Genomic DNA, 12,159 nt, shown 5'->3' with positions numbered 1-12,159 from the left:
AGTTCATGAAGAGAGCAGTATCTACTTTCAGCTTTATTTTTGAGACCTCATAAACACATATTTGCTAAATATGCTCTTAGATAAGGCTCTGAGTGGTGTAATCCCCACTCAGGGATGAAACTGGAATTTTTATTTTTGAGTGTGCACAGTGGAAGTGGCATATGAAAAATAAACACAGGATATAGTGCTCACTATTTCAAACTTATAAAGGTGTGTGGAAAAGTATGAAAATTATCACAATTTTAAGAGCACCTTATGCTCAATGATATCAGCTTAGGTGTAATGATCCCCACCGAGGAAATATATGATTTGAGTAGATGTTGTGATGGTCCCTGGAGAGGCTCCTTTAAGATGATACAATAATAATTACATAAGACCAATAGTCCTAATTGTGTTGTTCCTTGCCTCGTAAAAAACGAGAGATGCAAGATTTTTCAGTAATTCTGGAAAAGAGTATAAACGTGTGTGTGTGTGTATACATATATTTTACTGCTGGAATTAAATACATCTGTTTATTATAAAATAAGATAAGGCATACAGTTGAATAATCAATGACATACTATTTTTATTAGCACTGCTTAGCATAATACATTTAATGAAACCATACACTAATTTATATTTATTCATAATGAAAAATCAATACCCACTATAGATCTGTGATTCAGAATTCATTAAAGTATAACAAAGATTTTGATTATTCTCTGGGTATAAGAGACTTGTTTGGGATAATGTTGCATCTGGATGATGATAATATCAATCAGCAAGCGTATGGTTAGTTATGCATTTTACCTAAGCTATTGCAGGATATTCCTTCTTGTTTGCCATTCTTATCCTTCTGTTTGAAATCATGCATATATTTTAGGAGGAAATCAAGTCATAAACCATTAGATTTATATAACAATTTGGGTACCTGATCTATTTCAATTTCTTCATCAAACATACATTTGGGATACGTTGTCAGACGGTGATAAATGGTGCTTAATATTAAGCATTTTCCAGCATTTTCAACAGTGAACTATGTATTAGATATGTATTTATATATGTAGTAAGATATTTCTTAAAATATAATTTGATAGTATGGTTTAAATTAATACTAAATGTTTTGAACCATGATTACTGTATTCTAGTAACTACCACACTGAGAATGTATCACATTTTAAGACTGTAGCCATCACAATATATTGCATACATAGAGTTAAGTACACTGCATTTTGTTTCAGATGCATTTCAGACAAGTACATTGCAGCCAGTATCATAGGACAAATGACAGATATTCCGAATAGTACATTGGTTATGTTTATTCTACCAAAATGTTACATTATTGTTCTTCTATTAGCATCATATACAACTGGCAGAGAGAAGGGATTTACAAGATCCTTTGAAACCAGCGTTGTTTAGAAGATCAAGTACAAATCTTTAGGAATTCTTTTGGGAAATTTTTATGGTAACAGTCTTGACTTCTGTGTATTCATGCAGACCATATTCTCCCCTGATAGTAAAAAAAACAAACAAAAAAAAACATATTGACTTAGTAACTGAAATCATTTATGTAACAAAAAAAAAAAAGGTATTCACACATATCAAGAAAAATATGTTAAAGGGACACTATAGTCACCAGAACAACTACAGCTTATTGCATTTGTTCTGGTGAGTAGAACCTTCAGGCTTTTTGTTGTAAACACTGTATTTTCAGAGAAAAAAAACAGTGTTTACATTACAGCCTAGTGATAGCTTCACTGGACACTCCTCAGATGTCTGTTAGAGATCCTTCCTGGGTCATGGCTGCCTAAAATGCATCCAAACATTCAGTATCTCCTCCCTCTGCATGCAGACACTGAACTTTCCTCATAGAGATTCATTCATAGAGATGCTAACATACGGCAGATACACTGATTAAAATTATAAACGCAACACTTTTGTTTTTGCCCCCATTTTTCATGAGCTGAACTCAAAGATCTAAGACTTTTTCTATGTACACAAAAGGCATATTTCTCTCAAATATTGTTCACAAAAGGTGTGTTTTCTAAGCTGCTGTCTTAATGACCAAAACTGAATTGTATAAAAGACTTTCATCACGCTTACCTCACCTGCGATAGGCTGTACTGAAGTAGAAATGTATATTTATAGGTCAATATCACCTGTTGCACACATGGCACATGCAATTTACTAACATATATATGTATCTAATTTGTTTAACCTTCTTTCATTTCTTTGTCTTTCATTTTTTTATTTTTACTGATGTTTGATGTACTTTGCCATTTGCACTTTCCACATATTTTTTTTCCTCTAGGATGTATGGAAAGTTTGCAGTTGTTAAGTTGTATGTTCAGCATTTCTGAAATGCTGCACATAGAGAGATGTCTGAACTTTTGTGCTGGGTGCTAGTTACACTCACTGCACCTGTGACTTATGCAGCCTGGAACTCTGTTCCAAGATGCCTAATGTCAATTTTGTGAAAAAATGACTTCTGCCATCAGTGCACAATTCACGCTATAAACAGCTTCTGCTCTTGCAAGAACTGCTGGGAGCTTTCATGCCTGCATGAAGCACTGGGAGAGTGCCTGCAAAGGGAAACTTATATGTGACCTCCCTCCCTCTTTTATTTGAGGCCTTCCTGCCTCCCTTCACTTGTTTCCATTTTGTATTCTGTTAGCCCCACCTCTGCCGAACCGCACCTGTCCACCCCAGCCTGTCATTCCCCTCCTTGGCTCAGAGGACGCACATGAGCGTGGAGATCAGTTCATAATCTGTAAGAAGCATTTAATTGGACCTCAGAGAAGAAAGGAGTGATGCGGTGTGAAGTTGCATGGGTAGTGGAAACACTTCAGGAGAGCTTCGTCCGGTTCTGGATCGAAGGTATGTTTCTACTTTATTTAATAGGGCGTTCACTGTTAAGGTGGACAAACGCAGAGGGCTGGCACATCAATAAGGTGGCACAGTCTTTCACCAGTCACTCAATGTAGCATGGTCAAGTGGAGCAGAGCAGACCGCGGTACAGGAGCTTCAGTTTCCTGTACCCAGGCAGACAGACAGGAAGTGCTCACTGAGAGGTCATTCTGGCCTTGTACAGGAAACTGAAATTTTTGTACCACAATCCACTCCACTCGGCCACACAACAAGTGAGTTAGGAGGTATACCAGAGAGGGAGGGGAGAGGCCCTAAAAGGGTGGGGGGGACATCAAGGGGCAAGGATTGGAGAGAAACACTAAGGGACAGGGAGGGTGGAGGATAACTAAGGGACAGGGTGGAGGACTACTAAGGAAAAGGGAGGGGTGGGGTGTGAAAAAGACACAGAGGGCCTGAGGGGGGAGACACACAGAGGGCCTGCGTGTGAAAGACACACAGATGGGCAGGAGAAAGGGAAAAAGAGACACACAGAGGGGCTGGGAGGAGACAGATGGGCTGGGGCTGAAAGACACACACACAAAGGAGCTTGGAAAAGTAAAAGACAAGGAGGCTGGAAGAGAAGGAGACAAACAAAGGGGCTGGGGGGAGTAAGACACAAAATGTGGGAGGATGTAAGAGTCATGCAAATAGGGATGTTAAGAGGCACACAGGTGAAGATGTTTTTTTTTTTTTTTGGGGGGGGGGAGGGGTGGCCAAATGCATATTTTCCTGTGTGCCCAAAACTCCTTGAGACACACACACACACACACACACACACGTAGACAATCACTGTTTATAACATTATGTTATTCACTGTTACAGAAACTTTGCACTGAAATGCAAAATTAAGCTGCAACTGATGGAGAATGGTCATAAGGTTTTTTTCACAAAACAGTAAAATACAAGTGAAGTGAGTCTGAATTGCAACAATTTAAGCTGAAATAACCCAGTTTTGCTATGTGGGCCTGAATTTTCCTATGTATTAGCTATAAATATTTTTCACTAGATATGTGATGTTGCTTTTATTCATATGTAGTGCTGGAATGGGAGTAGCAACTTGGAGCAAGTTCTCAAGTCAGAGGCTTCAAGTGAGAGTCAATGTGACATTATGTAATGGGAAGTGAAGAGCGTGCCAAATATAGTGTAGTTGTTACATAGTTACATAGCTGAAAAGAGATGCGTCCATCAAGATTAGCCTTTCTCACATCTGTTTTTGCTGTTAATCAAAAAGAAGGCAAAACCCCCAGTCATGGCCACCAGAGGTGTGGCTAAGGCTGCATAAACAGATACTAAAGTAATTTAACCCCTTCAGGACTGAGTCAATTGTACACATCTTGATCAAAATAAAAAAAACTGGAATTTGTGCTATATGTCTGTTCAACAGTAATTCACCTCTTTCATATTAAGTGCACCCACACTTATTATTTTTCGTTTTGTTCAGGAGAAACAGGGCTTTAATTTATCATGAACTATTCATATATGAAACATAATTTATTATGAATAAAATAAAAAATACTGTGTGTAATTAAGATTTATTTTAAAAATTTGTAGTTCCCCCTGACATTTTAGTTGTAAATGTCATAATACTGTTAGCTTTTACAGCAATAAGATGCACATATTTGTATTCAGCAAAGTCTCACGAGTACAGCAGTAGCCCCCATTAACAGATTTTAAGGTGTTTTGGAAAGTTACAGGGTAAACTATAGCACATTCCATTTTTCATTTTTTTCCACATTAAAATTTGTCAGATTAGTAATGTTACCTTTGTCATAAACATTGGCCAAAGTTAGCATTCATATTTGTTTTTGTGTGAAAAAAGCAAAAAACAAATAGTTGGCCAGTGTTTGTGACTAAGTGGGAACTAAAAAAGACTGTATATATCCTACTTGCAGTACCTTGGGTTGTCTACTTTTGCAAATGGTATGCCATCATGGGGTTAATTCTCATTCCTGGGCTACCATATGGTCCCAAAGGCAACATTACCAAACTGGCAAATTTCAATGTGAAGAAAATGAAATGCAAGCCTTATATTTTTGTCTCTAACTTTCCAAAACACCATAAAACCTGTACTGTTATACTTGAGAGACTTCACTGAACACAAACATAAGTGTTTCAAAACAGTAAAACATATTACAACAATAATATCGTCAGTAAAAGTGCCATTCGTGTGTGAAAAATGCAAAAAACTTTACTTTTACTGAAAATATCATCATTGTAATAAAATTTATCATTTTGAAACACTAATATTTGTGCTCAGCAAAGTCTCCCGAGTAAAACAGTACCCCCCATGTACAGGTTTTATGGTGTCTTTGAAAGTTACAGGGTGAAATATAGTGCTTGCAAATTAAATTCGCTGCTCTTTCTGCCTTTTTTAATTAATTAAATCACATATTTATGTTAAAAGATTACTTAAATATACACGTAGAATTTTAATATATATACATATATATATATTTAAATTCTATGTGTATACTTATGTAATCATTTATGTAATTTTATATATATATATATATATATATATATATATATATATATGTGCGGTTATTTGTATTTAATATATATATATTAACAACATCCACTTAGGATGACATTCTATATATATATATATATATATATATATATATATATATATATATATATATATATATATGTGCGGTTATTTGTATTTAATATATATATATATATATATATATATATATATAGAATGTCATCCTAAGTGGATGTTGTTACCTATATAGATGTTAATAACAAAATACAGTTAGAATGAAATTACATATGTATATATAATTTATTTACATTTTTTAAAATATTATTTATTTATTAATGTAATTTTATATATATATATATATAAACATAATATATATATATATATATATATATATATATATATATATTATATGTAACTGCATTCTAAATGTATTTTAATACTAATATATGAAATTATATTAACATTAAAATACACCACATATGACGTTACATTTTATATATATATATATATATATATATATATATATATACACATACATACACACACATTTAATTTATTTTAGCATGTTTAATAATTTTTTTTTATACTTCCCACCAGCAGGGGGACTGTCTGACAGCCCAGACAGTCCCCCTGCAGGCAGATCCCCAGCCAGCTATAGGGGGCCATGTGATCGCTCTCTGAGAACGATCACATGGCCCCCGGGGGCCTGATTTGCCGTGGGAGGGCTGCCTGGGCTGCCAGGCTGTTCTCCCAAAGAGGATTGCGGAGGAGGTAAGTACCGCGGAGCTCCTGGGGTAGAAAGCCGTTACGGCATTCTATGCCGCCACAACGGCTTAAAAGCCCATTATAATGGGGACGGCATAGAATGCCGAAACAGTGTTAAATGTCATTGAATAGAGCAGTGAAACTTCAGAGGCATGATCTATACACCAAAACCTCTTCATTAAACTAAAGTTTTGGTTACTATAGTGTCCCTTTAACATCTTATATGTTAACTGCCTACTCTAGGTTTGAAGGAGTGTGTGGTCATATTTACTCTGGGAACTATATACAATAGTGGGTGGGAAATAAGGCACTTAGGACTAGGAGGCTGGTCGTTTACTCATCCAGTCATCATTATTAGAGGGGGGGGGGGGTTTAAAGAGGGAGTGGCACATTAGGGTTCTGCAGCACCGAAAGAATACAGCAGTTACATTTAGCCAGTGATATCAAGCCATATGTATTGAGAGCATCGGGCTTCTTAATCAAGCATATATGACTGTATTTTCATGTATTTTGCCTTATACAATCTATCCATAAAGCCTCACTCATACTGTAGTTATTATTGCCAAACTGTATGTAAACAAATGTCTTTATCAGAAGCTATACTGCTGCTAATGCATTCATGGTGCTTAAAAATACATATAAGAAAGGCATTTAACCATTTTTATTTATCTATTTTTGTCACATCTATTTTATGTTTACTTTATACTAACATTTCAGAACCTGTGTGAAATATTTGCAAAATAAAAGGCAGTGTATATGTAAAGCATTTCAGGTCCATGTTTTTTTTATAAATGCTGAACAAATAAGTGAAAAATAAAAATGGTGTAGATTTACATCATTTTAGTTTTTACATTTGTCAGAAAAGCAATATATAGACAGGCTTGCTGCATATTTTTTCAATCAAAGAGTTCTTAGTAGTGGAGGGGTTAAATATGTTTTTGCTGCTCATAAGTGTACAATAGGTCAGCATAATCCCATTGAAATGAGTCATTTTACCAGTGGTTTTTTTATTTTGTTTTTCTGAGCACTGCTCTGACAGGATTATTCGTTCGAGAGAGAATTGCTGGGCATTTAAAGTAAATTCATTTCCAAGAAAATTTTACAATTCACAATTGAGTCAAGACAAAATTAGAAGAAATCTCTGTTAGGCTTTTTCAAATGATTCAGAAATGATTAGAAAACATTTTTTTCTTTACAGAAGTTCCCATTATTGTCTATGCGAATGTTTGTAGATGTAGATTAATTATTTGGAAGGGTTTTTTTTTTCTTACAATATTGAAACATTTGGAAAGCTTATTAAATTGAGGCCTTAATTTTGTTTTCCGTTTGGCTAGTTTGGTCTTGAATTTGTAATTCACTTTGAATTCACTTAAAATTCCATGCAATTCTCATATTAGTGGATAACCTTGTGAATATTTTCTGTATTTTTATGAACTCATTCTATTTCTATAATTTCTCTGGAGGAACCCTTTAGTGTATTTTATTTTTAAGTAAAGCTACTATGAAAGGAAGCACTGAATATCAACTACTGGAAGGGCTTTTGATGGACACAATGCATAACATATACTAATAATATCCCATGTTTCAAAGCCATAATAGGTAAACAATATTCTTGTATATTGCTTTTTATTTCCCCCATTATTCATGATTCACCTTTATAATTTAGCTTCCTCCCTAATAATACATTACTAATAGCATACAAAGTGGGTAATACTTGGGCAAAAACAATCTGAATTTCTTCTATTGGCCTATGACTAAACCCATTTCCAGAGGTCAAGATACAGTGCATCAGGGATGATACGTTATCTTGTCCATTACAATGTTGCTTGTCTGTTCTGTTTTTTTTTTTTTTTTTTATTATACCGGTTGTTAAAATCACTGGTTGTTAAAATCACAAGAGATATTCTTACAGGTCAACGGAGCTAACCTTTGCTGCCTTCAAAATGAACTGTCACATTGGTTAGTTTGTTCTACTCTGTATATGTTATGGCTAACACATAGCTCAATATAAAACATATGGAAATTACAAAATTCATGGAACAAGAGTTAAGTATAATATTTATAGTCTTCAAAAATAAAAACATATGGATTTTTCAGCCAAATGGCATGGATTCCTTGCAAAATATATGGTTTCCCACTATTTATCAAGGTAGCAATAAGCATGCAAAGTTGAGTAACACCCAATGCAATCTCTGACAGCTCATGGCTATAGAAGTTAAGAGAATGTTTCCAAAGTACTAATTTCTTATCCACATTATGCACAAATGTCAATTTTCACTTTTGATTACTTTGCAGAGAAGTACCTTAATAAAGACATTAGGTTACTAAATGTTGCCACATCCCATTTGGTGGCTGTATACAACCACCATTATATATGCTGAGGTCTCTGTCTTCTTAATATTGAAATTACCCTGAACTGTTCTGTAAATTGTTTGTTAAATTTAGTAGCACCAGTAAAGCCTTTTTTGTATAACACAGTGGACCAGTGAGAAGAAACTGGTAGACTTACATTTCACGTCCATTCCCTGACATCTTAAATCCTCCAAAAGGTGCTTGTGGAGACAATGCACTGTAGCAGTTGATCCTGAAATAATACAAACATGAGAGTGTTGGAACAGGCTTAAACCATATCATTTATTTAAAACATTTTAGAATCTGCACATTGACATCTACCTTACTGGGCACTGATAAACAATGGTAAACAAGAACACTGCTATGACACTGACAAAAATGTTTTACATGTGTAATATTAATTCTATATGTATGCAAGTTAAAATTACATTTCTTTTAAAATCTATATATATTCCAAGTAGAGACCACTCTGAAGTCTGTATAATAGGTTCCAAACTGCTGCTTTATTAAGCAAAAACAGTGATACAAGATATAGTCAATAGTACTTATGAGATAGGAAATTTAGGGATTCTGCTGATGTGCCTAAAATAAAGGACAGAACATTGCGCAATATTGTCTGGAACTATTATAAGAAAAAATATTCCATTACACTCACAAGTTCCAAGTGGTTAGAGTTAAATAGGTGCCTACCCACAATGTAAATGGGGGGTTTAGAAATCCTCCTTCAGTAATGACCCCAGGGTGCCCCAGCTACTAGGATGATCCAGCCAAAACGAAAACTCCCCAAAAAACGTTTTTTTTATTCATATAAACAGAATATGGAGGAATACAAATGCATAAAAAACATAAAAATAAAATATAAAAAGTCCATATTTTATTTTTATGGTTTTTATGCATTTGTATTCCTCCATATTCTGTTTATATGAATAAAAAAAACTTTTTTTGGGAGCTTTCGTTTTGGCTGGATCATTGGATCATCCTAGTAGCTGGGGCACCATGCGGTCATTAATGAATGAGGATTTCTAAACCCTCCATTTACATCGTGGGGAGGCACCTAAAATACGCTCTAACCACTTGGAACTTGTAAGTGTAATGGAATATTTTTTTTATTTTTTTTATTTTAATGTTTTTTTGTCAATCTTTCTTTTATTATGGCATATGCGTTATGGGGTACAAAAGAGAAAGAGGAGGCATTGTGGGGTAACATGAGTTAATGATAACAAGATGGTGTGCAATGCACCTCAAAGAAAGATCGCCATGTTTTTTTTTTTTTTTTTTGCAAAACCGTCATGTAAACATACAAGCTTGGTTGATAAAATAACAGGACATGTAACATGTTATACGCAGACAAATGCACATTTTCATATGGTATATCCTTCTGTGTATGCTGTAGTACAGCTTGCGTTACAAGTATTTGCTTGCTTACTAAGATGAACTAAACTATGTGCTGGAGATGATATGAACATAAAGGAAAAAATTTATACATGCCCATGCTAGTAATTTAGCCGCTTATGGTGAATTAGTATTCGCTGGTCAGAGAGGCTGCACCTCGCTAGATGTATGTATAGGCTAGTTTTAAGCTAGGCAAAGCATCATCATTAATAGGGAGGTCGGTGTGCGCATGGGCCTAGACAGGTATGTCGTGAGGACTACATGGTGTATAGTTGAGTGAACAAACGTGTTAGTAACAGGCTGAGTGTATGCAATCAGTTACTGCAGTGCTATGAGTTTAAACGTTAAGGCTAAACTGAGATTAAAACAAGAACAAAAATCTGTGGCATGAACTGACCCTGACTTTTGTAGGCTTATTCACTTTCTAGAGAAGAGTTTGTGGGGCGACAATGTAGGGACAACAAGTTAGGAACCATGTAAATAAAATGTATAGCACATTAAGCTACTTGCTCCGTGGACTCTGTGGTACAGCAAGTAAAGTTCATAAGTCTTTCAGCCGATGCCCATAGAAGGGCAGTTCCGTTTACCCCTGCTTACTCCGATTGAGGCTTTCAAACGGGACCTGGCCTCCCGGTCGTTTGGTCCAAGCTTCTCCAGGCTCACCTTCCAGCTCTCTGTCCGAGCCGTGAGTCGCGCATCTGCCATGGCGTTCCGTGGCTGGGATGTAGCTCCAGGACTAAGCAGTGGGATAGACCTCCGTGTTGTGGCACATGTCGCCGCCGCGACCATAGAGGGTGGAGGTGTGCCGCGCTGGCCCCTGGATTTTTGCTGGTTGGTAGCCATCTTAGCTGCATCTCGGTGGTCATCGCGGCAGGCAACCCCAGTTCTCCTCCGCCGAGTTACACTTTGCTGGTCAGATGTTGTCGGGGCCACTGTGTGTGGAACAGGTTGTTCTCGTTGGCGGGTCCCGCTCTGGTGTGCGGAAGCGTGGGTGCTGGCGCCCGGGGTTTCTCGCCATTGCGGTTGTCGCTGCTTGCGTTGTCGGATTACCGCCCTGAAGGTCTGCAGTGGGGATCCGTAAAGACGTCGGCGGGTCACCGGCCGGAGCCATGATGCCACCATTCGGGCCGCTTGGAGGTAGGACACTCCCCTGTCACATAGTGTCGTGTGGAAGCTCGAGCAGAGTAGGTCTAGGGCTTCCAGGGAGTGTGATTGTACATGGATGCCAGTGTTCCCTCTCTTTGGTGCTTTGGTACTGGGTGCGCCCCTGCAAGCTCGTGCCTCTGCAGGCTGGGCAATCGGGGTCGTTTGCTTAGCAGGCTGATATGTTACTTGTGGTACTGTGCCATAAGGTACCGCCATTTTGGAGGCCCCACCGCCCGCCTTGCTAGGAGTGGTCGCGGGTATAGTCGGGGGGTAGGGTTCCACTCTTGGCAGGGACCGGGATGCCCCTTACCGGTCCATAGGGGGGGAGGGAGTGTTCCATGTTCATAGGCGACTGCGTGAGACTTACTGGAGCGCGGACGCCTTTCTCTGCCGCCTCCCACGGTAGGCCCCATGCGGACAATGCTGTGTCCGGTAATCCCGGGTGTCGGGTTCGGTATCATTCGGTCCGGGACGGTCTTCCCCGGCCGATGGGCCCCCTTGCAGGAGGTTAGTGGCATTTTTGCTCAATTTAAGCACCGTTTTTGTGCCTGTTCTGCCAGAGCTCGTGCAGTGCACGTCTTCTCTGGTCGCTGGTTAAGCTCCGCCAGTAATGGAATATTTTTTCTTATAATAGTTCCAGACAATATTGCGCTATGTTCTGTCCTTTATTTTAGGCACATCAGCAGAATACCTAAGGTAACCATGGTAAGCTGTGTACCTATAAGCTAAGCTGTTTTATTATTTTGCACATATCACTTTAAAACACTGGTGGTTTGCAATTTTGTTTTTTTAAGATATAGTCAATGTTTCAGTCTATGCAGACTTTTTTCAGACTTTTTTTCCCCAAGTCTTGAAAAAAGTCTGAATATGCTGAAATGTTGACTATATCTTGTATCCAGGGGCGTACCTAGAGCATTTGGTACCCGGGGCGGACCCTGAGTGTGGCACCCCCCCAATTTTTTGCTTTCCTATGGACTGTTTGAATGTGCGCGCAGCTCTTGCCGCATTCGGCTCCACTCGGGAGCTGACGTCGGCAGGGGAGAAGAGGTCACCCCTTAAAACCCATTCAGCCACTTACCTTTCTCCAACGTCGGGCTCCCTCGGCGCTGGTGACCTCTCCTCCCCCTGCC

The 12,159-nt window shown here is 37.8% G+C and overlaps 1 protein-coding gene across 1 annotated transcript in view; it reads right to left on the bottom strand.

Annotated features, from left to right (window-relative positions):
• Positions 1-545: 545 nt before the first annotated feature.
• ALDH1A1 (aldehyde dehydrogenase 1 family member A1) overlaps positions 546-12,159 on the bottom strand; it is a 76,853-nt gene continuing 65,239 nt past the window's right edge. The window contains exons 12-13 of the mRNA XM_063455039.1: positions 8,649-8,723; positions 546-1,489 (exon numbers count right to left, since the gene is read on the bottom strand). Of these exons, the coding sequence (XP_063311109.1) occupies positions 1,417-1,489; positions 8,649-8,723 (148 nt within the window). The 3' untranslated portion in view covers positions 546-1,416. The remainder of the gene's footprint in view (positions 1,490-8,648; positions 8,724-12,159) is intronic.

The sequence above is a fragment of the Pelobates fuscus genome, chromosome 5 (assembly GCF_036172605.1).
Source record: "Pelobates fuscus isolate aPelFus1 chromosome 5, aPelFus1.pri, whole genome shotgun sequence".
NCBI classification, from domain to species: Eukaryota; Metazoa; Chordata; class Amphibia; order Anura; family Pelobatidae; genus Pelobates; species Pelobates fuscus.
The sequence above is the reverse complement of the archived record's forward strand: the minus strand, read 5'-3'. Positions and strand labels throughout refer to the sequence as shown.